General features: G+C 53.1%; 8 protein-coding genes across 8 annotated transcripts, besides 1 other annotated feature; 4 read left to right on the top strand and 4 right to left on the bottom strand.

Moving 5' to 3' along the window:
* Window positions 1-1,145: 1,145 nt before the first annotated feature.
* Window positions 1,146-3,350, bottom strand: PODANS_4_8430 (uncharacterized protein; the record flags this gene model as incomplete). Its single annotated transcript, XM_001905950.1, has 2 exons — window positions 1,146-2,712; window positions 2,809-3,350. The coding sequence occupies 2 exons, from the start codon at window positions 3,348-3,350 to the stop codon at window positions 1,146-1,148; spliced, it is 2,109 nt and encodes a 702-aa protein (XP_001905985.1).
* A 281-nt stretch (window positions 3,351-3,631) lies between these two features.
* PODANS_4_8420 (uncharacterized protein) lies at window positions 3,632-5,011 on the top strand (the record flags this gene model as incomplete). The annotated part of the gene is made up of 1 exon (XM_001905951.1): window positions 3,632-5,011. One exon carries the CDS (start codon window positions 3,632-3,634, stop codon window positions 5,009-5,011), a length of 1,380 nt encoding a protein of 459 aa, XP_001905986.1.
* A 1,987-nt stretch (window positions 5,012-6,998) lies between these two features.
* PODANS_4_8410 (uncharacterized protein) lies at window positions 6,999-8,403 on the bottom strand (the record flags this gene model as incomplete). Its single annotated transcript, XM_001905952.1, has 2 exons — window positions 6,999-7,818; window positions 7,910-8,403. The coding sequence occupies 2 exons, from the start codon at window positions 8,401-8,403 to the stop codon at window positions 6,999-7,001; spliced, it is 1,314 nt and encodes a 437-aa protein (XP_001905987.1).
* A 3,748-nt stretch (window positions 8,404-12,151) lies between these two features.
* On the top strand, window positions 12,152-13,362 carry PODANS_4_8400 (uncharacterized protein; the record flags this gene model as incomplete). The annotated part of the gene is made up of 2 exons (XM_001905953.1): window positions 12,152-12,430; window positions 12,496-13,362. 2 exons carry the CDS (start codon window positions 12,152-12,154, stop codon window positions 13,360-13,362), a joined length of 1,146 nt encoding a protein of 381 aa, XP_001905988.1.
* A 114-nt stretch (window positions 13,363-13,476) lies between these two features.
* Window positions 13,477-13,547, top strand: a tRNA (tRNA-Gly).
* Window positions 13,548-13,692: 145 nt separating this feature from the next.
* Window positions 13,693-15,123, bottom strand: PODANS_4_8390 (uncharacterized protein; the record flags this gene model as incomplete). The annotated part of the gene is made up of 2 exons (XM_001905954.1): window positions 13,693-14,901; window positions 14,962-15,123. 2 exons carry the CDS (start codon window positions 15,121-15,123, stop codon window positions 13,693-13,695), a joined length of 1,371 nt encoding a protein of 456 aa, XP_001905989.1.
* Window positions 15,124-16,018: 895 nt separating this feature from the next.
* On the top strand, window positions 16,019-16,786 carry PODANS_4_8380 (uncharacterized protein; the record flags this gene model as incomplete). Its single annotated transcript, XM_001905955.1, has 2 exons — window positions 16,019-16,089; window positions 16,141-16,786. 2 exons carry the CDS (start codon window positions 16,019-16,021, stop codon window positions 16,784-16,786), a joined length of 717 nt encoding a protein of 238 aa, XP_001905990.1.
* An 838-nt stretch (window positions 16,787-17,624) lies between these two features.
* Window positions 17,625-18,635, top strand: PODANS_4_8370 (uncharacterized protein; the record flags this gene model as incomplete). The annotated part of the gene is made up of 1 exon (XM_001905956.1): window positions 17,625-18,635. One exon carries the CDS (start codon window positions 17,625-17,627, stop codon window positions 18,633-18,635), a length of 1,011 nt encoding a protein of 336 aa, XP_001905991.1.
* Window positions 18,636-20,021: 1,386 nt separating this feature from the next.
* PODANS_4_8360 (uncharacterized protein) lies at window positions 20,022-26,491 on the bottom strand (the record flags this gene model as incomplete). The annotated part of the gene is made up of 3 exons (XM_001905957.1): window positions 20,022-20,066; window positions 20,121-26,083; window positions 26,146-26,491. 3 exons carry the CDS (start codon window positions 26,489-26,491, stop codon window positions 20,022-20,024), a joined length of 6,354 nt encoding a protein of 2,117 aa, XP_001905992.1.

Here is a 26,491-nt window from a genome sequence, read left to right on the forward strand (position 1 = left end):
ACAAGTGTTGACTTCCTTTGCCGCTGACGCCGGGTTGGATGGATTGGTCGCGAGGGGCAACCACACTGCACAAGCGCCGAGCCGCTCTGACTTGCATGATCAGCCCTCCCCCACCATTGAAGAAATGATGGTTAGCGGGGGACTTTTACTCACTTTCTTGCTTTTGTGGTGTTTTGGCGACGGTAAACCAAACTCAAGGCCTTTTGTCAAGATTGAGGATGGTTTCTCGAGAGGGAATTGTCGTCGTGGGTCAGACAGAAAAGTGGGAAGACCCTCACAAGCTGATGATGTGTTAAGGAGGGGCTGGGAAAGCCTTGCTCGATTGCTCCCTATTCGTTGGTTGTCCTGCGCTAACAACGTGGTGCTCAGATCCGCCTTCTCTTCGGAAAGGGGCACATTATCCAAGGTCAAAATTGTGCTTCTTTAGGTATTGACGGGTCCTAAGCGTCTATCGCTCGGGTTCCAGCTCAGTCAACATCACTGGTAGTTGAGTTGCAGCAACCAAGTCGCTCGGCTTATGGGTGCTTGGGCGGATGGCCAAAGATCCCTCGCCTGCAAGCTCAAGATCTCTCGCCCGCAAGCCCGCTATGTCGTCTCTAACCGCAGTCGCCCAGGCCTTTAACAATCGGGTCAACGCAACCCCCAAAAGCATCATCTTGGGCTTGCGGGCGAGGAATTTCGGGCTTGCGGGCGATTGTTAATCGCGATAGCTGCAGAATACGAAAAGAGGGAAGAGAACGACTGCATTTCTTTGTTTGCTTTTGGCTTTCACAGTGCGCTCCTTCCTTTAAATACGACCTTGTTCGTTCCTTCCCCAAAGTGACCCTTCGTTCTTTCCCCCAAATCAGCCTGGTCAAGGCCGTAAAAACACCGTAGTCTCCCATTCAGCCTTGTTTACTACTTATATGAAGAAAGCTTAAGACTTAGTATAGTATGGCTTTGAAGGGCTCGGGAGGACTTGTCCAGTTTAGTTTAAGAGATGTTTGGACTATAGAGAGAGGCGCTTTGGACATTGATTTGGTATGTGTATGGTCGATCAGATCATGAAATCTTCAGGATATGAGGTGGGGGCTCTGCCAAAACTCAATACAGTTACACAGTATGGTCAAACCTCAAGTTGGGATTCTCTTTCCTGATCTCAAAATTCATGACTGATCCCCTCGTCTCAGCTTTAGAAGATCCACCAACTTCACCGACCCCTTCCCACCCCAGCCATTTGGGCCACTATCCACCTCTGGACGAATGGCGCAGTACCAAGCCCACGCCCTCCTATCGAGTTCTGCCACATCAAGATGATCCGCCCAGCTATCAAAAAGCAATCTCAACGCCCCAAGCAACAACCCCAAATTCTCCTCCCTCTCCGCCTCCAGTACTTTGGCCGTTTTATGCACCGCTTTTTTCTTTGAAGGGCTCGTCGCTGTTTCGTCGGCTGGTGGTGGTGATGGCTTCCCAAAACTCCTCAGCAGATACGATCTGGCCGCCTCGGGCCGGTGAATATGCATCCCCACCACATGGGTTAGCGGCTGCAGCTGCTTGCCTGACCCGTAACCTCCAACTGTGGTCCCAGGCTGGGCTTTTCTCATGGCCTCGAGATCCAGGCCCCAAAGAGCCTCTCCTCCGAGTGAAATACTTCCTCCCGTCTTTCGCATTCGTTCACCGAGCGCAGACGTAACCGCATTTCTCATCAACCTCCACCTGTCCGGCCCTAACATCGTCCCTCCGAACCAACGGGTGAGAACGACAAGTGTATCGACCGCCCCAGCCTCCCGCATAACCTTCAGCATGAGATCCCCACACCCAGTCTCCCCATCATCAAACGACTCCTCCCTCATGGTCCTCTGAGTGAGCCAATTCGCATTCTCTGGCGGCTTCAGCCGGAAAGCCCAGGCATTATGCGTTGCACTCTTCAACTCAGGGTGATTATGCATCAAGCTCTCCATCAAGTACTTCCTCTGCGACGGTGACGTTAAATGAATGGCCCTCGCCACAAACTTGGAGTCCTTCATAATAATCGGCGGGCTCGTAGACCAAGTAGCCGTAGGTGTAGGCGCCGGGTCCAGCGTCGAGGCCGTCGTTGCACTCGTCGCCTGTGACCCTCCCGCTCCATCCTTTTTTTCGTCGCCGGACCTTTCCTCACCTTTCCACTCATACCCACTCCTTTTGAGAACCGCAACCTCCCTACCCATTACCTTCACCCTCGGCTGACCTTCCCCATACCCCTCCTGATCCGCACTGGGGCCTTTGTCCAGTCCCAAACTCACAGCCTTGGACCGAGAGTTGGCGCTCACCACCGCCTGACCGAGGCTGAGTCTACTCGATAACGGCTGCTCAGGCATGGTATATCTAAGCATCTCCACCGCAAAGGCAAGTACGAGTGGCGCCCGGTTAGTTTCGATGACCGTCTCCTTTATAGTATCCTCGTCTGTGCATATTGGCAGCTCCAGGGAAGCCTCCAATTCCTGGGGGGTCATTTCAACAGGGCCAGTCATGAAAACGTCGCTTTTGGCGCGTTTGGATACCGGTGATGTGGATGATATTGATGATCCACGCTTGAGAACACCGCCGCCAGAGGGTGGTGATGATGACTGTGTGGCATTTCTCTTGATGACGGCCTTGCAGGCGTTTTGGAGAGCGCGTGCGACCTTGTCGTCTTTGAGAGCTTCCTGAACGGTGGGGAGGGACGCTTCGGATATTTGTTTGATGCTGTTTTGACTTGTTAGTTGATATTGAATCGGTATAGATGTCGATAAAGTCGTATATTCCCAAACGAATATGAGGTCGAGGCTCAAAATCAAGCCGATAGCTCACCTCCTGAGATCAACTGCCTGGAGGGCTTTGATTGATGTCATAGCTTGGAGCATGGGCATTTTTCTTGTGACGGTCATGAGCCGTATGAGGTCTTGGAGATCCTGTTGGGTAGCCATCTTTGCAATGTGACTGACTGCCTGGAAAACGATGAGGCCGGTAGACGTCTTCGTGAGAAATGTCGTGAAGACGAAGTGATGGTCGCGTGTGAGTGCCAGGAGAAGGGGCGAATCAGGATACCCCTGGCTAGCTTTGTGTGGGGAATCTAGGCACCTGTGGAGCCGTGTGCGGGAAGGTGGGGGGGTGGCATCATTGACAGAGAAAGACTGCAACAAGATAGCAAGGCCTTGAAAGACAATCAACAGGCCTTCAAACATAATTAACAGGCCTTTAGGGATAGTTGATAGGCCCTGAACACGTATCAAAAGGCCTTGAAAATATATTAAAAGGCCTTCAAAACATATTAATAGGCCTTCGAAGATATTTACAGTCATCTCAATAGAGTTGAGAGGCCTTGAAAGACAGTCAAGAGGCATGCTAACCATCTTCTAAGGTCTGTTGATTATCTTTCAAGGCATTAATTATTTTGTCCATGACCTGACAAGGTGGGCCTTTACCGTGGTGAGCGTTGATTATGTAATCTCCACATTCGACACTCAACAAGAGTCTGATTGGCTGGAAAGCTCTGGCTCACTCAAGCTTCACAAATGACCATCAAGGGTGAGTGAGAGCTCACACCACACCCGCCCAGGCCACCACCGGATCCCGTACCCGGACTTATATGAGAGCAGGGCAACACCCATCACCCCTCTCTCACACCACAACCATGGCCTCCCGACTAAGGCTGTCCTCAAGGACACCCTTCTCATTACACCCTCACCTCTATTCACCTTCCAACCTGCCCAGCTACTCCCGCCAATTAACCCTCTCTTCAGCCCTTCAATACGCCAAACGAAAACCATCCCCATCCTCACCACCCTCGCCACCCCAAAGCCCCCTCCGCTCCAAAAAGTCCCCCCTCCCCCCACCGAACAACTTCGTCCCCCCAAAACCAAAACTCTCCCTCTACCGCGACGACACCCCCACCTCAAAACCCCCCCTCACCCTAGAAGAAAACATCCAACGCCACCGCAAAATACCCCTCTACGGCGCCCTCGCAGTCGCCTTCCTCGCCTCCTTGTACATCTCAGCAGTAGTAACAAACACCTTCAAAAAAACCCCCGTCTCCGACCTCGCCCCCCTCGGCCCATCCCTCCCCCAACCTCACCCCTCCTGCTGCCCCCCAACTGGCCTACCCCCCTCATTAACCCCCGTCTCCGCCCTCGAATTCGACACCTCACTCAACACGTCCGAAAGCCTCTCCCGTATCACCGCCAACAGAACCTACCTCGCCAGCCGCGCCAAAGGCCACGTCTTGGAAGTAGCTTGTGGCACGGGGAGAAATCTGCCGTATTACAGCTGGGAGTATGTAGTTCACCCGTTCGAGGAATACTCCCCCGAGGAGCAGCTCGCCAAGGCGAAGAGTAGGATGGCGAAGATATTGGATATTAAAAGGGGGAGTTCATGGGGGTATGGGACAAAGTCCAAGGTTACGGCTGGTGAGAGGAGGGTGGGGGGGATGGAGGGTGAGGTTTTGTCATATACGGCGGTGGATGTCTCGCCTGAGATGTTGTCTGTTGCACGCAATCGACTAAGGGAGTCGGTGCCGGGGTTGAGGCAGGTGATGGCTAAGAAGAGGGCTGAGCCCTACCCAAAACTGACGAACCCTGAGGAGGTCGTGCCGGTGGTTGCTGCGCTGGATGGGAGGGTTCAGTTACTGCTTGGGGATGCAGAGGCGGGACTGCCAAGGGGGAGGGAGAGGTATGATACGGTTATTCAGAGTTTCGGGCTTTGTTCGGTGAAGGATCCACAGGGGTTGCTGGTGAAGATGGCGGGGAGGGTGGTGCCCGGGACGGGGAGGATTTTGTTGCTGGAGCATGGGAGGGGTTGGTTTGGGTGGATTAATGGACTGCTAGATAAGTACGCGCCGGGGCATTTTCAGAAGTTTGGGTGTTGGTGGAATAGGGATATTGAGGGGTTGGTGAAGGGGGCGAGTGAGGAGCTGGGGGGGAGGTTGGAGGTGGTGAGGATGGATAGGCCGTGGTATCATGCGGGTACGACGGTGGTGTTGGAGTTGAGGGTGAAGGAGGAGGGGGAGGGGAAGTGATGTGTAGGATTGGGAGTGATGAGCAAATGTGTACGATCTGAATAACAAAAGGCAGATATGTGTGATGGAGTACTCTCGTGTATTTGTATCACTGGCAAATAGACAAACGATCCAAAGCTTTTTGAGCTAGACAAAATAAAAAGAACCGGATAAAATCCCCTATATATCACCATCTCATTCCAACCAAAGTCATCCACCAAAACCACCCGCAAACCCGCACCATCCACCAAACAGCAGCCCAAGATCCCCCATCTCAGCGACGCTTTTCCACCATCCGAGCTACCAAGCAACTGTCGTCGTGAAAGGGGATCAGGCATCTCTGACCCCCACATGAGACACTCTCTAGGTCTATGCCTCCGCCTCATACTGGTTACTGCGCCGCACCACCCTTTCAAGTTTGGCCTCCATGCCATGGACGAAGCACACATCATCAAGAATCCTCTCAGGATGTGCATGGTTATTCCTGTTGCTACGTCCCGGACAGTGAATCTGCCATAGTTGTAAAAGCCGTCAACTCGTAGTCTAGGGCAGTGCTGGTTGGAGAGCGAACGCGCTAGTTATCTTTCGTTGCATCACGGTAGGATCCTCGGATAATAGGGTCCAATTGAGCTGGGTGAGTTGGTCCCGTTGTAGCTACTTGCGTCCATCTGGATCCGGAGGCCACAAAACGCTCACAAACAGCTCCTGTTCGATGAGCGTTCGCAGGCGCGCGGGAATTTCGTCCCCACTGGCGCGGTCAAGTATGGGTTTCTCAGACGGGACATAGTTTTCGAGTCATCAAACAAGCCGTTTGTAATCTGCAAAGGCGGTGGGTTGGTTATGCTTTAGTTGTTAATGATCCAAACAATTCTGGTCAACATGCTTGTGGGCAATATCATTGACGTGCCCAATCATCAACTCCGACTCTAAAGATGCCCGTCTAATTTCAGAATGCAACCTAACTTGTTTGTTCAAGCCTTGCTTGGGTACTCCATACCCTGTTATAGAGTTGGAAAAGAAAGCAGAGAGTACAGTTGATGGGCCTCATGTTAAAGAGACCTATAACAAAATGGACAGCAAGAATAAGGCCCGTCGGAGATTGGAAGGAGACTCTCCAACGATAGGTAGCAGTCCTGCTTCCGACCAAAGGACGGCATTGAGAGAACGATAAAGTGATAGGAGACTATATTGTATTTCTAACGCCCTCATTCCCTTGGCACCAACGGCCTCCAGCCAAGCCGGACATCTAGGTCTCACTTCTTCTCCTTTCTATCATCATCACTCCAATGAGTAGAAAGGATCCGTGCACTCCCGTCCTCTGTCGTCTATAGCCAGTAGGTGGTATCTAGCAACTGCCTCCTAAAAACGACTCCATCCTCATCGTCCTGCTCGGAGGGCTGAATAATAATACAAAATAACGGAGAGAGCTGAGTTCGAGATCAAGAGCTTCTTCCATCTCCCTTTCCTGCTCCGTAACAAAACCCTCCTTTTTTGATCCCATCGCCCCCTTTTGTGGTAACAGATTGAGCAGAAAGAGTAGAGTCGAAACTGCATAAGCACACGTCAAAAAGCCAACAATAAACGCCGGATATAAAGAAACCGATCGCAAAGCCACCCCCAACTAAAAGCCAAGATAATACAAATCCCCTGTAACGCCATATGCAACCCACATCAGCTAAGTAGTCATAAAACGCCATGCCATGCAATATCGCCATGATGGTACCGTTCCAAACGACATAGCTTCGTCTATGGGAAGACCTGGCCCATTTTTGCCGTCCGTTCCCACCAACCGCCCAAGAGAGACAAAATAAGAAAGAAATAATGAAACGGTAAGAAACGTAAAAGCATCGCGGACAAGTCGTAACAGGCCACATGTGACCCAAAGGAAATGCTGCCGGCAATCACCCGGATACAGCCAATACTGCCAACCCCCAGATCGTACACAACGTCATGCATGCTCCCATCCTGTCATACGTACACCAAACCGGAGCCTTGCGCGTCTTCGAGCTCAGTAATCGCTCAATAGCCCATCAAGCTCGTCAAGCTCGATATTTTCAGGGCTGCGGTCCCACTCCAGCATGCTGTCCCATTTATTCCAGCTTTCGGTCTCGAGGTCTTTCCTGCTGACGGGGAAGTACATTGTAGACCGGATCGCGGGACTTGAAACAAACGACAGATTGGTCGCATTGTTATTGCTGGTTGTGTTGTTCCCGCCAAAGAGCGATCCCTCTTCTTTTTCAAGATCCAAGACGGGCAATGGCTCGACAATGGTAGGCGGGTTGGCCCTGAGCAGATCGCCATTGAGTTTCCTCTTTTGCAGGCCAGTAGCCGTCTGAGTGAACTCCTTCTCGTCCTTTTCGAGAGGAGGCGAGGCCGCACGACGGCTGCTGCTGCGGCCATTGCTGTGGTGGGCAATGAAGCGAGAGGTTGGGGGCAGGCAGAAGCCGGGAAGCGAATAAGAGCCGATAGGCGTGCTCGGCATTTCGTCATCCATATCATCAAACTCTGGGCTTGAGAGATCCACCTCCGGGCTGGGCGACAGCTCGCGGCGCCGAATGGCGTCGGAGTCGGCGTCCTCAGAGTTGGAAGCTCCACTGGACAGAGAGGGAGAGATGATGGTGCGACTGTGCGCAAGGTGGCTCAAGGTGGCCGCTTGCGCCGGGTCCGGGAGCGGCTGGTGCGGGCAGGTGGTGAGGTAAAAGTATGTGCGCCTTGGGTGGACAGACTCGAGCTCCTTGGCCAGCGGGCAAGGCGACTGAGCTGACCAGCCGCTGCGCTTCAAGTAGGTGGCTAACCTTGATGAAATGATGGCGCACGGGTTGGCGGACCTGAGAGGAAAATGGTGAGCAAGAGTGACTCTGAGGTGGGGGAGACCGAAACTCTAAACGGTTCAGAGAAAGAGAGAGGGGGGAAACATACTGTTGAACGATCTTGAGCTGCTGCATGAGGACAGCAGCGAGCTCCTTCACCAAGTGTGGTCTGTTGCCCGTGTTTTGGAGCTGAACGATGACAGCCTCGACGATCTCATCGTTGACGGCGTCCATGTCGATTGGTTTCGAGTCCTCCTCGTCCATCTCGATGGACTGTTGGGCAGCAGGAGGGGATGGCGGGGGAGTGTCTTCGAACTTGACTGTCTGGCTATCGCGCCTCTTGGGCAGCGGCTCTGAGGTGTGCGCATCATCGTCATCCTGAGTGTGCGCGCGTTTTAGCCTCCTGGAGGGGGCTTCCTTTGTGTTTGATGAAGCCATACTTGACTGAGTAGAAGAGTTGTTGGAGGAGGAAGAAGAAGAAGCTCGGCTGGCAGCAGCGGCGGCGCGGGCAGCGTGAGTTACAGGAACGTGGATTCCCAACGAGTGCAACGACAACGACTTGCGACGAGTGTTGTATGGACGCTCCGAACGCTCGGGGCGCATGATTGTGGTTGGGGCCATCGGGGGCAACAGCGAGACTTTAAAAAAGATAACGAAAGGGTTTGAAGTGGGTAGGTAGTAGATACTAGGCTATCTCCAGACCAAACCTTCTTTTTTCTTTTTCTTTTCTTGTTTTGTTGCAACCGCGCTTCACACTTCGTTACCTGCAGGAAGCACGAAATACCCGTTCCGTCACTTGTTGGAACAAGACAAGAGCAAGGGAAGACAATAGACAACAAAATGGGCGGGCGGAAAGAGGCGGAGGGTTCGGAAGGTGGTGGAGGTGGTGGATGTGGTGGATGAACCCTTCATTGAAAACGGCAGAAAAAAAAAAAGTTGGTGGGACTCCCCGGCTCTGTTTGGATGATGGAAGGGGCAACGGCAGTCGATGCGACCCCAGCGAGTGGCAGCCAAGTTCCTAGACGACCGCTGCGACAGGGGGGCCACAGCAGGATACGGCAGGGATGGTATCACAATCCGTCTAAAAAGGCGGTATGGGCTAGGGAATCGGCGCTAGAGGTGGGGTAAAAAAAAGAAGAAGCTCCCCGACGTGCGCAAAAACCTGCAGTCGCATGCACTTTCTTGCCTGCAATGCTGCGCTCGACTGCGCTCTTCCTCATCATCCAGCTGCGCGGGCCCACATAATTTTTCTGACTGTCACGAATCCTGTGTTCCCTCGCGATGTCAGAGCTCACCACCACCAACTCAGGTCGACTGGGTTTGTTGGTTATCGCGGGGAAATCGCATGGCCTCCGAGGGGCAGTCACGCCGAAAATGGACATCCGCCAATAAGATGAAGCAGTTAACCAGGAAAGGCAGTTCTGATCGCCCCCCGTCGAAACAAAAAAGGACCCTGTTCTCGCTCATCCGAGGCACGGCGAACGATGGCAGGCAGAATTGCTCCGTCATCAGAGCATCAGTGGACATATTACATACATAGCCCGCCGTTGGCGTTGATAAGTGACATCAAGACCCCGCCATCAACAAAGAGCACCGGCAGAACCATCTCGACAGACCAAACAACAAGCAGCCTCGACCAAAATCTCGCGAGAGTCTCACGTGCTGTCGTGTGTTTCGCGTCCGGGACCCGGATGGACAGATGAATGATTGATAATGATAAGACTTTTTCGGGGTCCAAAAACTGACGAAAAGGCCGCATCGGAGTGGATGGCAGGTGGATTTTGGCCTTGTCAGTGTTCCCTTCGCCCCTGATGCAATATCCCAGACTTTCTCCACAAAACGAACGTCCCAGAAGCCGACTAGACCGGGCTCGCTCACTCTGGTTGTCGTGACCACGCGAAGCGCAAACAATTCCATCCCATCACCGAGCCTCTTCAACGGCGCTCCATTATTCTGCCGCGACGATTTGTCCGCAGCACAGCACCGGTTCCAACGCCGTACTCGGTCACACCAGCAGGCAACAAGCACCACCAGCCTTCCCCGGATGACTCTTTTTTAATTTTATATATATATATATTTGATAAACTTGGTGGCATATACTGCGCCAGCCGCGCCAAAGTTTTTTGTAACCAACCCTCTTCCCCCAGTCAACCGTTCGTTTGCCTGGTTGCCACGGACCACAGTTTATTAACAGTTTCCCCCCCACTTTTACACACACAGACCCCCACCTCCGCCATGGCGCTTCTTGCGGTAAGTGGGCCCGGCTAGAGAACGGCGAGAAAATTAGATCTGGCCAATCACGGCACGTATATTGGACTGGATTTCCTCTTTTGGCCGCGGGGCACCAATCATACCCCGCTCAGATTTTCAACGCACCGACCACCGCCGATGTCGTTACGTGAGACCCGACCACCACCCTTACGTCCATCATGAGACATTTCCCACTGCCGTTCCAGATGTTCGACCCTGATTCAGAAAGAGGAGAGACCCCGAGACCCCTAAACTCCAAGTCGGAGTCTCGACCAGTTGATCAATTAATCAATGTGAATATGTCTGTTGCCGATAGACAAGATTGAGCAATCAGAGGCAACAGATGCAAGTCTGACCCAGAGCGTCCCAGCTGTAACCCACCTTCAAGGATACCCACATCAAACACTGTCTCTTGAGACCCGAGAATCAAGTTTGTCTCTCGCTCATCTCTCGAGCCCAATTAGCCCATTCCAAACCCCTACACGAATGATCTCATAAACTGATCACTTTAGCTGAGAGAGAAAAGAGATGGCTGGTAGTAGTGTGCCGCTCACTCACTTACACCTACAAACGGAGAGCATTGCAACCCCAACTTTTTTTTTTTACCCAGCCAGTGACAGCAGCAAACCACACGCGACACTGCACCCCAAATTCTTCTTCTCAGCCCGTCCCGGCTTCGAGGAACCAATCAACCCGACCAAATATTGGGTAGGAATTTACATTACACCGAGCTCGAAACAAATTTGGGGTTTTCTCGGAAACTCACCGCCTTTGGGAACTGGACCTTTTTCCCCTCCCCCTCATCCATCTTTTTTTTTGGGTTTCCCCTCACCATCCATCCCGCTTCCACACATCGATCAAGTTTCACACCACCTTCGCTCACCGCCTTACAAGACGATTGGGCTAGTTGGTGCATGACAACAATCCGGTCTTTTTTTCCTTGTTTAAGCGCTAATGCTAGGGTTAAGTATCTTTAGCTAAATAAGGGTCGGTTAAAGTAGTATGCGCATGTGGGTAGTCGTGGCAGTATGAACTCCAACGGTCTGGATTCATGTGATCGGGGAGAGGACAGCGAGGAAGTAAACAAAACAGGACAAAATATTTGAGTCGCTTGTGGCGGCAGAGATAATATCATGATAGTTTGCAAGCGATGGTTCATTTTGGCAAGTGTTTGAAGAGGGAAAGCCTGAGGCTCATGGTGTGGTCTTGGCTTTGCTGCACCAGCCAACGGCTCACACGGCACTTGACTTATACATTCAAGTAAGGTTGTCTATGCAAGTCTTCACAACTTACACTTCAGAAGTGCCTGTGTGTCAGACTTGTGGTCGAGATAACACCAGACATCCCGCGTAGGGCCACAACCTTGGAACAGCAGTTCTCATGTCTGAGTCTGAAGCCTCGCTCTGGAAGTTATTAGCACGCTTGAAGCACAAAATGCCAGGCAAAAGTCCCCCAAAGGGAAACCCATGATGACAGGAAAACATTTGGGAGATGTGACACCCGAGTACTCATGAGAATTAGGTGACGCCAGCGTCGTTCTCACTTACAGCCATTGAGCTGTCATGTTGAGGTTGTCATGAACTCTGGGTTCCAGGTTTATACGTCTTCTTTTCTGAACTGGGCTGACTGAACAAATCCCGTCTGCCTGCACGTGCCGGGAAAGACTCAAAGTTTCTTCTGGATGGCTTCTACATTAAGTTTGGTTCACGACTCAGATGTGGAAATTTGGGCTTGCAGAGTCTGTAAACTTTGAAACAACAACTTTCTAAACAGATACTTCCTTTATATAAACCTCGACCGTGCCATTCTCTCTCTATCGAATCGTCTCCTGCTCCACATCCAACAAGGGAACCGATATCTGATCAAGCTATTCGACACTACACGCACACACAATAAACAGGGCGCGACTAACACAGCATCCTCCGACATCAATCCATCGCCATGAGTTCAACCCCAACTGCGAACCTTGGTTCACATGAGCGTTACGCTGTGGGAACCAGACTCAAGCTCCACAAACATCGCGCCCCTGAGCCGTTTTGCTCGAATTACAGGGGACCACGCCCCAGGCGCGAAACATGTCGAGGCTCTGGCCGTCCAGACGATGACGAATTTACTCTCAAGGGCCGTGTCAACTTTGTCCTTCACAACCCCCCGTTGGCAACCGAACCCCCCCCAGACTCCTGGTGAGACCGTCATGACCATCACCGGCGACCTGAGCACCCGCGACTTCAAGGATGTCGAGCGTAAAGGAGGCCCCCGTGTAGTCACCTGCTACTCGGATGGCGACCCAACAATCAAGCACATGGCCAAAATATTCGACGCTTTGGATCACCCTTTGATGGGTGATCCAAACTGTGACCTCCGCCCCCGGGAAACCTGCGTCGAGTGTATGGATTGCACAGCGCGCGCAGATCTGGACTACGCGATGGAAGCAGCTGTTTATGAGGGTTTTCTGCGCCTGGGAACGAGAAATTCAGGCACATCGTCCCGACGTACCATGGCAGTTGGACGTTTGCCCTGCCGACGCATCAGGCTGGCAAGCCTCGGTGGGTGAGGATGGTGCTGATGGAGCATTTTGAAGGGGAAGTGATGGATAAAATCATGGGCAAACAAGTCATACCCAAGGACGACGACGACGACGACGACTACAGCGAACCAAACATTAAATACACCCTCGACTACGGCAAACTTCCCCCCGAAGCAGACCGTCTCTCCATCATGAAACAAATCATCGAAACCGAAATCAGGATGATGTGGAACGTCGAAATTAGCATTACACCTTGCAATGCGAGGCTCAAGACGGAGAATATCTTTGTCTGCAACGACGGATCCGTCAAGTTCATCAGTTTTAGAGAGGCAAAGGTGTACCGCTATCTTGACGAGACGGAGGATCACCCAAACCAGATCTATGATGGGCGGTGGGACTCAGGCGTGCCAGCGGCGGAGATGAGGCCGATGAAGTCTCCGATTGAGAGATACTGGTCTAAATGCTTCCTCGAACCTTTCGATCGTTGGCTCCCAGAGGCCTGGGAAAAGAACGAGGAGTTGGCAAACGAGTGGTTGATTGACACGTTCGGCTCGGAGAAGGAGTTAGAAAAGTATGAGCCGATCAAAGACGAGTGGTTCTGGGAGAGAGAGCCTATAAGGGACAAGGCGAAAAGGTGCGCAAGTGGTTGGAAGATCATGATCCGGACGAGAGGCCCTCCAAGAGAGCTCGGCATGTATAATTCAACAGGACTATTACTACTAGTTGGACTTCTTGCAACATCTTTCAAGGCCTTTATATTTTATGTCAAATCTTCCCCCATGTGAACTTCAATCATCCCCCGTATCTTGCCCCTTTTCTTGGTGCGAGTAGGGTGTGTTCCGCATACCTCCACACATGAACCCACCTTCCGAGCAATTTCTCCAACAAATCAAGTAACAGCATCAGTGGTTTAGTGGTAAAATCCATCGTTGCCATCGATGGGCCCCGTGTTCGATTCACGGCTGATGCAACTCAGCTTCTCTTTTGCATTTTTTTCTACCTCTCTCTCATCTACGCTCCTTCAGGGGCATTTATTTCCTCACCTTCTTTTTCTTTTATTTCAACCACACCACAAATCCCACCCTTGGATCCCTCTTGACCACAAAACCTCCCCGTCAAATCTTCTCCCCCTCCAAAATCCCCCTCGCCTCCTCCCCCCTCCACCAACTCTTCCCCTCCTCCCCCGGATACCCAAACCGCTCCATACTCTCCCCCCTCATCTGAACCGAATACCCCGGCTGCGTAGGCGTGACATAATACCCCTTTTCAATGACACTCGGCCAGACAAAATGCTCATGCAAATGATCCACATACTCCAACACGGACTTCTGCCCGCTCACCACCACATAGTCAATCGTCGACAAGTGCTGCGTATACTCCGGCAGCCCGACCCCACCACTATGCGGCACGATCGGAACCCCAAACTTCTTCGCCATCAGCATCACCGCAAGAACCTCATTGACACCACCCAGCCGACAGGCGTCAATCTGGCAAACGTCTATGGCGCCCGACATGAGGAACTGCTTGAACATGACCCTGTTCTGGCACATCTCCCCCGTGGCGACCTTGATGCCGTAGGGTTTCAGCGCAGTTCTTATAGCCAGATGCCCCAGGACATCATCAGGAGAAGTCGGCTCTTCAATAAACCAAGGTTTGAAACCCGCAAGGGATTTCATGTACTCGATCGCCTCGGGCACGCTCCAGATCTGGTTGGCGTCCACCATGAGGATTTTCTCTCCCGGGGTGGGTGATGAGTCGAGGACTTGACGGGCGATGGTCAACCGTTTGATGTCTTCCTGTAGTGACCCGCCTACTTTGAGCTTGAAGTGCCTGTACCCCTGTGCGACTGTTTCCTGGAGCAATCTCCTCATTTTGGATTCGTCGTAACCAAGCCAGCCCGCGGAAGTGGTGTACGCGGGTACAGCTTCGTTTTTTTCCGCCTGGGCGATTCGTTCGGGCTTACCCTCTTGCATTGACTGCAGGAGGGAGAGGGCTTCCTCGGGGGTGATGGCGTCGGTGATGTAGCGGAAGTCGATGCAGGCGACGAATTCTTCTGGGGTCATGTCTGCTACTACCCTCCAGACGGGTTTGTTGAGGGTTTTGGCCCATAGATCCCACAACGCGTTGACTACCGCGCCGAGGGCGAGGTGGATGACTCCTTTTTCTGGGCCTATCCAGCGGAGCTGGGAGTCGTTGACTAGGTGGCGCCAGGTGGCGCCAAAGTTTGTGCCGACGAGGGAGGAGAGGGGGGTGTGGAGGATGCGGGGGGCGAGGTGGGAGATGGCGGCGCAGACGAGGTCGTTTCCGCGGCCGATGGTGAAGGTCTGTGATGGGGGTTAGCAATAAGGGTGGCTTATAAGGGGAAGGGGGGGGGGGGAGCGGACCATGCCATGGCCGGTGAGGTCGGAGTCGGTCTCGAGGATGCAGTAGGCGGCTGAGTAGTCTCCTGCCGCGTTCATGGCGTCGGAGCCGGTTTTGTCTAGGGAGGTGGGGAAGCGGACATCGCGGGTTGAGAAGGAGGTTATGGTTATTTCTTTGGGGGCCATCTTGGGGGTGTGTAGATTGTATCCTATATCTGGCTCTTTGAGTGTGCGGTTTTGAGCTGTGTACGAGGCTGTGAGACGGTGGCTAGGATGTAAGGTCTAAAAGAGCGTATTCTTGAAGAGTTAAAGAAGAAAGCCAAGTAAACATATCCAGGAACTCATCATAATACAGCTCCGATCCAGGAACGCGGGGCAGCTTGGGGATAGCTCGGGTTAGTGAGGGGAACAGTGGGGTGAACTGGGGAAACACCAGTTGAAGGAGCGCCGTTTGATTGACGGATAAATCGTGGGGGGTTGGTACTCTGCTCCATGACATAACCGTTGACTGGGGGTCGGGTCAATTGATTACGAGGTTGTGGTTGTGGATTGCCCCTTTTCAATTCAGGGGTAGTAAGTCCCAAGCGTGATCTCGGTATCCTACCGAATAGCACGTGGATGGACGGCTGCTTCTACCCCAAGTGAGCAAAAGTAGAGTCCGACATATTTACGGAGTTTATTTTGGTCAAAAGGGGCTGCTGCTACTGATGCAACACCAGTAGGCTAAGTTCCGAAGGCGACTCGGGACAAACAGAGTGGAAAACTTGAGCTCCCACAAGGGCAAGGAAAGCAAACTTCTCTGAGATGAACCACAGCTTCTTTTGCTGGTGGTAGAAAAATATTGCGAGGGTGGACGCGTGGACCCTCGGACTTCGTGTATAAGCCGTGTTCAGATCGGAGCGTCCTGGTCAGAGACAATGCTGGTCGAGTTCCGACGATCTTTGGCCAGATGATAATGTAGGCAGTGATATTTCGACGAGAATAAGATTAAATAGTCCCATCATCTCCTTTCTAAGATCCCCGTCACTCACCTCATTACCGCATCAAGATCACACTACTCACTGCACAAACCTACTTCAAGATGTCTTCCAAGACTTTCAACCTCTCCAAGCCAGACCGGACTGTGCAAGTCGGTGTGATCCTTCTCGGCGGGTACGTCCCTTGTAACAGTTCTAGAATCTGACACTGACAAGATGGTATCAGTCTCACCGAATTTCTCGACGTGGCACCTGTCGACCTCTTCAACAGCCTCACGCCCAGGTTTCTTCAAACCTTGTCAAGCGCTTTCCTTCCAGCCCATCTCTTGCAACAAGCCATAGACATGGAATTTCACTGGGTGAGTGAGACAGGCAAAACCCCTTCAGTCAGCAACCTTACCGCGCGCACAACCATCGTGCCGACCGACTCCTTTGCAACCTGTCCTGTCTTGGACATTGTCCTCATCGGAGCCTACCACGCTGGGTATAACCCGACTGAGGCAGAGTTGGCTTATGTCCGCAAGGCGTACGACAACTGCTCTGCCTTTATGACCATCTGCGGCGGCATTGAGGTCCCCTTGAGAGCTGGCATCTTGGAGGGCAAGACTGCCACGGGACCGAGATTTATGTTGGATATTCTGAGACAGCTGGCACCAGGAACGAACTGGATTGAGAAACGCTGGGCGAGCGATGGCAAGTTGTGGACGAGTGGAGCTCTGCTGAACGGGACGGATATGGTGGCGGCCTTTCAGAGGGAGGTTTGGGGTGGGAAGTCGCTTACAGAGGAGGATTCCTTGGTTGAGTTCATGGCCAGGGTGGGAGGCGTTCCCGTGAGAGACGTTGATTACAAGGATGTGGATTGGAAGCTGTGATCTTCTGGACGTTTCGGGCTTGTTTGCTTCAGAACTTCGTGTTAGCTTCCGTGCTTTGCTGTGGAGGTATCACATGACGATAGTTAGGCAATGGGAGAAGGAGCAGCTGAGGGCTGATGTCACGTTCCACTCGCTCAAATAGTCACGACTGATCGGATCACACTCTCTCAAAACCTTTTTCCCTTCCCACATCCAAGGCTGCCGCATGCCCCTTCACCACAATCCAACATTTATCACCATGTTCGTTGAACGAATCCAACATTTATCATCATGTTCGTTGAACGGTGCACTCGGCTATCCCATCTTCGCGTCATATCGTGGAAGCCATGACAGTCGTCCACGTACAACGGTACGTCGTCCGAACGAAAAATTTCATCACACTTCAAACCTGGCATGTCCCTTTTTACGCTCTCACCAGTAAGCGGTTGATCGATTCCAGACACCGATCTCGAGCAGGATTGGCCACTCCTCATCTATTCAGAACTGACAGGTTCCACCTGAACTACCAGGACACGTACTTCGTCTTGCCGTACACACGTCCACCCCATCTACCGAGCCACAGAGATTGCCATATACCGTGCTCTGTTTTACGCTGCTCAACAGTAACCCCCACAGTTCGGGAAGCCTCAATATCTTCACGTCGTTTGTTCAGCTCTGGCAATCCCGTTGTCCTGTTCGAAAGTACGCAAGTTGCACACTCCCCATAACCCAAGACTCCATGGGTTAGCCGTCGACGCTGGCCATGTCAGGTCGGTATTCAAGTATGCCTCCAAAGTCCCCAAAGTGATAGATTGTCCTCCCGTTCTCGGTTGGATATCTTTCGAGACCTCAGACCAAAATGTTCGCCGTGCCGATAGAGGAATTCAGAAAGATAAGGGAAAATAGGCGTAAGCTGGCAACATCGACCAAGTCATCAACACCACCACCACCACCGAGTCTCGACAATGTCTCGACGGATATAGAGCTTCAGCTTCCCGCTCCTGCGATTATAGATGATGCCCAGGGGCCCGACGCTCACAAGCCATTGATCAACCCCCGTCTTATATCCGACGCTACAATCGGTCTCTCAGACGGCCTCACTGTCCCCTTTGCTCTCACAGCAGGACTTACCGCGCTAGGAGACACCCGCACAGTCATCTATGGTGGTCTGGCAGAACTGATAGCAGGCGCCATCTCAATGGGACTAGGAGGTTATCTTGGAGCAAGGGGAGAATTGGCAGCATACGAAGAGTCACACTCTAGGCTGATGACGCTCCTGCAAGAACCTGGGCCGCCTACCAAGTCCGCCATCACCGCCGGCCAAGACGCTGTCATTGAGGCGTTGCAGCAAGCCTTGTTTCCTCTGCAGGTACACAGACTGGACCTGAAACACCAGCTTATCGAGGGCGAGAGTGAAGAATGGGTGGGGTTACTGTTGAGGTTACAAGGCATTTCCCTTCCTTCAACATGTACCGACGACGACTGTACGAAAAGCCATGACCAAAAGGCCGAGGAGAAACGGAGGAGAAGGAGACAGAGAGATGACAGCAGGACGAGAGCAATGCAATCGGCCGTCACAATAGCGGCCGGGTATTTCCTCGGTGGGCTCCTACCGCTTATACCGTACTTTTTCGTGGCAGGACATATCGGAAAGTTGATGACGGGGCTGTACATCTCGATCGGAGTCATGGGGGTAGCGTTGTTCACGTTTGGCTATGTCAAGACGGCTGTGGTGGTTGGGTTTGGAAGGCAGCACGCAAAGAAGAGTGTGCTAGGGGGTGTGCAGATGGTGATTGTAGGGGGGATGGCGGCCGGGGCTGCTATGGGTTTAGTTAAAGTGTTTGAAGGGGTTGGGACGTTTGGGTCATGATGTACGAGAGAGAAAAAAATCGGAAGAGCTCATATAGACAGTCAGTACAGAGATATAAAGTGGGTTTTAAAAAGGGGGTATTCTTGCTATCAAGGCGTTTGTGTGAATTTCATTTACACCTGCATATCCTACACATGTGTGACCTCTCTCCAGGGTTGTGATATGGTGACGAGGGAAAGCTTAGGCACCACCCTCCCGCTTGGCGTACTCCTCCTCCATGGCCTCTTCGTATTTCCTGTCTGCTTCCTTTTCGGCTTCGGTCTTGGGGCGGGTGACACCGGCGCCAGTGTTGACGCCAGCGCCGGTGGGGACGTTGGAGGCTTGCTGGGGGTTGATGTTGGAGGAGGAAGAGGGGTTGTTGGAGGGGGCCGAGGAGGTGGAGGAGGTGATTTTGTCAGACATGATGTTTCTTTATTTGGTTGTTTGTAATGTTTTGAGAAAAGAGGTAGCAGATAGTTTGTGTATTGTGTGATGGATGGATGATGTGTTGTGAAAGCCGTAGTGAGTTGTGAAGTCTTCTTATAGCTCTTTGTGAGGGAGAGCTGGTGGCAAAAGGTGGCGTACAGCGTGCGTAATTGCCCAACTGAGCATTGGGATGGAGCGCTGAAGATGACTCCGAGAGGGGTGGGTTATAGCGGGTGATCCCGCATTTTCAGGGACCAAAACCAGAACTCCACAGCAGGTTGTTGGGTAGAACTGTTTGTCAGGTCAAGTTCCTCACTTGGGTAGAGGCTATATCCAAGAACACTCGAGTGTCGTCTCTTTTTTCGCGGAGATGGGAATTAGGAAGGTGGGTGGTGGGCTTGGTTTTGTTCGTCGAGTCTCAACCTCACCTTCAACCCCCTTCAAAGAAGATTCAAAAGACTACCTACACCACTTACTTGAATATACAGCATCTCATCACAGCCATCATGTCCTCACATCATCAGTCACACCACCCGACACTCCAGCACAGCACAAGACTATTTATTCTCACTCGCTTTTCCCTCTCCTGACAGAATTCTACAAGCACAACCCCTCAAAACCTCAACGCAAAAACCCCGCTTATATGAGCGCTCAACCCTAAAGCCTAATACTACACAGCCACAACAAACTCCCCGCCCTTAAACATTTCTTCCCAACCCAAACGCCCCAATCCATGATTCACGTATACCTCGTCTAAGACACACCCCAAAATGACCATAAACGCGCGCATCCGTGAAGAAAAATAAATATTACGCCATGTCATTATGCAAGTAACAACTCCCTCCGGTACCCGCCTGGGTGTTTCTTGGAAAATCTCCCTCCCAGCCGTGCAATGCAACTCTGCCTTGGCCGTGCAGAAGCACGAGGTTCCTCCTTCGTCAAGGTTTGAGAAGCCGGAGTTGTGTACTACATTACAACGTTCTACGCCACAACGGGGCGGAGGATAGCCTCGAAGCGGGCGGCAACCTAGAAAACCCATGTTAGAAGAGATTCAAGAGTGGAGGAAAAAGGATGACGTACCTCAGGAGCCGCCTTGATAAACGGCAGCTCAAAGAAATGAAACTTTTCATTCTTGAGCAACTCGAGGATCGTGACCACGAGACCCCATGGCTGGGGCCAGTACCCAACCATGCGCTCCAAGAGAACTCGCACAATCTGCTGCCGAATCTCTGTCTCCTCCGGGTCGTCAAGATCGTGACCAAAAATTTCGACGATGGCATGGCTGAAATAGTTTGTCGACGCGTTGGCGAACCGGAGTTCGTTGACCATGCTGCTGAGAAGATAGTACCGTGTCTCGGCCGGCACCTCGGTGACCAGCATGTGCAGAGTCTTGACGTCGGGAGCCCCGGACACGAACACGGGCGCGTCACTGTTGTTAACAGCGCGTTGGGAGGCCGCGTTGGCGATGTGGGAAACCACGGCGTCGACAACTCGGCGGTCGACATTGACAGGCACAAAGCCAAACGTGGTCAGGTCGGTATCGGCGTGGTGCATCGCGTGCGTAATTTGGGCGATGGCGTCCTCCGAGGGTCCGTTTTGCAATGACTGCTCCAGGATGTCATAGAGCCCTAGTTCCTTGAGCTGGCCGGCGCAGTCATAAAAGCTCACCACCGGGTCCTTCATCTCGGGGATCCGATCAATCTTGAGTCCCGGCCGAAATGGATCGGGCACCTTGTCGAACGGCGTCGTGGACGCCGACAAGATCATGTTGATGAGCTGTGTGGCATGCGAGGGCAGGCACTGGCATAGCTGCACATAGTTGGCAGAAAGATACTCCGGGAAGTCGTGGAAAAGCACAGCCACAAGCTTCACCGTGCCCGAGTACAGGTCCTTAGCGGCAAGGGACACTTCGAAAGCTTTCAGCATGTTGCCGAGATAAGAGAAGAGATGGGTGAGGAGCTTGGTGAAGGGCTCCCAGCCTGCCTGGTTGGGCATGCGCATGATCGCTGGGAGAAAGGCGCGGTGAGCCAAGAGACCCATCCATTGAAACAAGAAGCCAGGGTACACAGCCGGCCGAAGGTCCCATAGACGTGCCGCAAAGTTGAGCACTATCTTTTCGCTCTCACTGTCTGAGAATCTCTCCGTCAGGTTCATAATCTGGTGGAAGAGATTGGAGAAGAAGCGGAAGAACACGCGTGGGTTGAAAGCGTCCCCGCGTCTAACGTGGTGGTTGTTCAACACAAGCACACCAAGAGCAAGGACAGAGTCCAGGAAGGCGACACGCGATGATTCGCTGGTGCCAGGAGCGTCGTGGGACTGAGTGAAGATGAGGATCATCTTGACGAGAGCGTCAACTGCCTGGAAGCTCTCGTTGCTGAAGCCTTCACCAAGGTGGCCACTTTGCTCAGCACGGTCGACGGATTTGTCGATTGCTTGCCTCGCAAAGACGAAAAAGTCCTCCTTGGTGACAATGTGCCGCCGCCAGTTCAACTGTTGCACAAACTTTGTGGCAGCCTTTTCCGAGGCGCAGTCGTTGTTGCATAGCTGCACCCATTCCTCAAAGATGTAGTCAAACTGCTCGAACTGAGCCTCGGGGGTTCGGTCAGGATGAATCTCGGGCGAAGGCCCCAGCACCTTGGCCTTGAACCGCTGGCCACCTGGCACTTCGGGCTCTTCAGTTATCCACGCCCAGGCTTCCTCCAAGCTCTGAACGAAATCGGTATAGAGATTGACAGGGGCCTCGCTGAACAGCGTAAGATCCATCAAGGACTCCAGAAACTCAATGGAACCGCTGCTCCGTTCATTCAACGCCTTGGCCATGGCTGCATCGATGCTGTGCCAATCAATGAGGTCCGTTCTGAGCAGCGCCGAGATCAGGGGCAGATTCAAAAAAGTACTACCTGACTGCTGGTAAAACAGCCAGCGGATCTGTTGACTCGTCGCCGGGCCCGCAACCTTTCGCAGCGTCTCCAGCACGTGGACCAGCGTCTCCAAGAGGAGGGAAGTGGGTTCGGGCTGCGGGCGGAAGAGAAGACCGGAGATTTGGGTCGCCACATAGACTGCAAATTCATCAGATGTCTGTTGAGTCTTGATTGTAAGCTGGACGACGGCGTCATGAATGTTGATAACTTCATGGGTCCGAGGGAGGTCCTCAAAGTGCTCCTCGGCCGTGTTGCTGACGGCAGTCGCCAGCTTTTCCAACAAGCTGTTCACCCGTTCCGCCACGTTCCGAGCGTCGACAGGGCTGATGCCAGGTTGTCGGCCATTGACCATGCCAGCATGAACCGGAGGGTAATGCTGAGGTTGGACGCCCATGTGGGGAAGCGATGGGGTTTCAGCAGGGGTAGGAATGGTGGACACCGAGTTGTACTGGTCACCGAGGACTTCGTTTGCAATTGATCTCGCATCCGACGATGAAGGAACGTGCGAAGGCGTAACAGAGGCGGCGGCGGCGGCAGCGGCGGCAGCAGCCGCAGCAGCAGTCACCCTTGATTGCCGAGCAAAATCATCGTAGATGGCCATTTGCTCATCATTGAGGCCGCTCAAGCTGGGCTGCAGCTTGAAAGGAGCGGGGATAGTCCAGGCCCAGCGGTTCAGGCGGGGATCCATGAATGGGTCGTTGGGTCGGTTGATGCGGTGATGGCGGCGCGCCTCGAGATCTTCTGCGAGTAAGTCCTCAATCTCGGGGACACCGCGCTCCTCAGCCGACTTTTCGATGATGCTGGAAGCCAGCTCCATGTTGGAGTTGACACACAACATGATGATACCTTCTGGGAGACCCTGAGGAAGCTCCGAGGCGAGCTGGCGGAGATAGTTGGTGAAGTTGGCGCGCAATGGCTCCTTGGAGGTCACAAGTGCCAAGCTCCCAGCAGTAGACTTGACCATGTTGACGGCAGCCATCCGAACCCTGTCCGGGTCGCCCTCGGTTGCGAAGTCCTTGCGGATCATTTGCTGCGTAGAGATGGCGGCGATGGTCACAGACCTATCCACAACAGGCTGGATGATCTCTTGCAGCGCGCGCGTGAGAGCTTGACGGACAATGTCGTGCAGCTTCGCGGCGCTGACAACCTCGGTGGACGGGACGCTCAGGTTGGGCCCCAAGTCGGGGATGGCAAGAGCCGGGTGCGAGACAAGTGAGCTGTTCACTCCCGTCATGCCGTTGAGGGATAGGCTCTCAAAACTGTCGAGATTATCTGGCCCAACCAAGTCACCCACGTCCTCGAGAGGAGGCCGGTTCAAGATCTCACCAGATGGCTCGATCGCCTCATGATCGAGATCGAGGCACTTGCAGAGCACCTCGATCTCAAACTTGAGATTGAGCTTGAGCTCGGCGTTGTGATAGAGTTCAATGAGGAGGTGGATAATGTCCATGAGCCAGGGGTTCGGCGGTTTGAACACGTTCGAGTTGGCTGCCTGGGTCAAGACCTTGCAGACAAAGGGGATGACGACAATGAGACGCTTGGTATCGAGGGCTTCGATCAGGAGTTGCCTGAAGGCGATGTTGCTGTGCTTGATAGGCTTGTCACGAGCAAGGGTCAACAGGCCAAGCCAGCCACCCAGATTCTTGAGGTGAGTCCTCTCGGTCGAATTCGACTGCGTCTGCTCCGAGTTGAGCATGCGCTGGACGCTGACATAGGTCTCCCTCAGAACTTCGGTCCACAGCAGCCTATCCTCAAACTGCTTCACCAGCTCGAGGTAGACATGGTGGTAGTTCGGCTGCATCTTGGCGCGCTCCTCTACCAGGTGACTGGCGAACCACTGCTGGTGCTTGACATCCAGCATCTTCTGGAGCTCCTTGAATATCGACTGTAGGGTCGTGTCGGTGGCGTTATTGAGAGCAAACTGGATTTTGCCCTGGGCATCGGGTGTGGGGTCTTCGTAGCTGATCCCGGCGGGAGGTGGGCCAACATTGATGGACAGGAACGGGGGAGGGTGCTGTTCCGAGCTGAGACTGTCCTCTAGACCGCCATTGGTCAGTTGCTTGTCACTGCCGGCGATGGCTGGAAGACCGTTGCGAAGGGTTCGGGCCAACTCCTCGTCATGCTCACGAACCACCTCTTCCGCCTTCCTGTACGCCTCCGTTCCCTGTAGTCCGGGTATCAGGATCAAGTCCTTGCAGAACGCAGGCCATTCCCGCAGCCGGCCAAAGAGCTGCATGAGCGCCTGAAGACCGAACTTGTACATGGGCTCCTCGGGACGATTCTCCTTGACGGCCTGCAAGATCATACCCAAGCCAATTTTGAGGGGGAGTCTCGATATCAACTTGTGAGAGATTATCCCACCGAAGAGCACTGCTGTAGTGGCGAGGGCCTCGAGAGGATAGTCGACATAATGGGCGTATTCGTCAAACAGACCGTGAATCATGCACGCGAAAATGTCCTGCTCCAGCGGCACACGCGAATGTTTGTAGTGTTCGAGAACCTCGACCACACTGCGAACCTGCAATTCATCGCCGTACATTTTCTTGTAGTGCTCTTCCATCCTGGTCGTAGCTGCTGGTGCAAGCATATTCCCGCCCCGCCCATTGTCATCGATGATGTCGTCGTAACCTTCCCCATAGTTAATCAGGCGGGGGTAAGCTGTTATGCAGTGTCTCTGAACATTAATCAGATCCACAACAGGGGCTTTCAGGTTGAACCTGTCCAAAATGTCGAGCATCATATAGACTGTTTTGACCTGCAAGGGTGTGTGGGCTTGTCCATTGTCTCCGCTCCGCTGATACGTCTGCTCCAGGTTCGTTTTTATCAACAGAAACTGATTTATGGCCCTGGCCATCTCGCCGGGTCGCTCAGCGTTCTGGCTTGCCCACTGCTCCAAGTTCAGAAAACCTTGCGCATGCGCATAGGCAACGAGATCAAGCCCGAAGCCAGTGGGAAGGAAAACCAGCTCCTGGAGCCACTTGTGCCTCACCGCAAACTCGAAGATGGTTGGCAAGACAATAGGCTTGAGAGCATGCTGTTCTTCCAGCCGCTGCATGACCCACACCTTGTCCCGTCTCCAGAGGCTTTCCATCACAAAGTCGGAGGTCGGTGTCTTGTTGATCAGAAACCCCTCGAATAGCGACGCCAGCGTCTCTTCGGCCATTGTGGGCCACGGCTTAGGAACCCCAAAGGCTGAGGTGACAAAGACATGTAGATTAGGCACAACGACGTCTTGAAACAGGCGCTTCGCCTCTGTGCTCTGTGAGGCATGCATCGAGTGCAGAGCCACATTGAAGACAGCAGACAAAGCAGCCTCGGAGACCAGTGGGTGTCTAACGGCGAGGGCAGCTATTTCCTGAATTGCCCGGTCGGATTGTACGTATTCGTCCACCGTAAACGTCGGCTTGAGGCCTGGGATGGTTGTGGCATCCAGTTGCTCCGGGGTGAGTGAGGCATAGGCGCAAATGAAGGACAGCTGGGTTTCGGGATTCTCCCATTCTCCGCCCCACAGCCGTTGAATGTTGAACCTGTCGAGATGCTCGAGCGCGATGGGTAATAATGCATTGTATAACCGCAGAAACTGCGCCGAAGTTACGCGTGCATTCGCATGGTCGAAATACGAAACGACATCCTGCCACTGGAAGCTGTCGGGCAGTATCCGCCTCAGGGCCGCAACGAGAATCGAGGGTTTGTGTGGCGGGGTCTGGCTGATGGTGGTGTACAGAAGCGCGGCAGATACTTGCTCTTCGGACAGTTGGATGTTGGAAGGTCGGTTCTGGAGGTAGCTCACGCATGTCTCCTCGTCCTTGGTGAAGGCTGACCCGACACGGTATATGTAGAGGGCCAGTGCATTCGGTGGCCTGTCGGCGAGGAGGCGAATCAGGTCCAGGGCCGCCAGAACCTGAGAGGGGGGCGGCTTTCCGTCTCCTCCTTGTGAATACCGCATCGACACCTTGTACTCCAACTCCTTCTTGGCGGCAGCATTGAAGTTTGGCGGGTGAAGTTGTATGAATCGGTCGAGCAGTTCGGCAACGAATTCGGCGGGCATGTCCATGTGTTCCCCAGTCGGTCGACTCAAGATATTCACAAAGGTTGGGTAGTTGGTAGACAAAATGGCATCCGCTGCGACAGTGAAACCATGTCAGTAACAGAGGGAGTAGGCACGCTGCGCAAGGGCGTCTTACCTTTGGTCTTCAGGTCAGCCCTGCTACCTAGTTTGAAGGCCAGGGCCAACAGTGTCTTTTCGAGGGCATCGAGTTGGAAGTGTTCCATAAAAGTCGACAAGTCAAAATTGTGGAATATATCTTCGGTGCCGGTCTCGATCGACTCGGCGATCTTCCTCGCTTGGCTGAAGTCTCTGGCAAGCAGCTCCATTTCGGCAACGAGGAGTTGCATGTTGTTATTGTTGGAATTCGCTACTGGCCGCCCCGCGCCGGGGAAGATCTGAGAGGCATTGGAGGCCACCAGGCGCGTGAAGTATCTCGAATAGACATCCATGCCGTGCTCATGGATAAGCTGGGGAGAAGCCAT

This window comes from Podospora anserina, chromosome 4 (assembly GCF_000226545.1).
Source record: "Podospora anserina S mat+ genomic DNA chromosome 4, supercontig 4".
Classification (NCBI taxonomy): Eukaryota; Fungi; Ascomycota; class Sordariomycetes; order Sordariales; family Podosporaceae; genus Podospora; species Podospora anserina.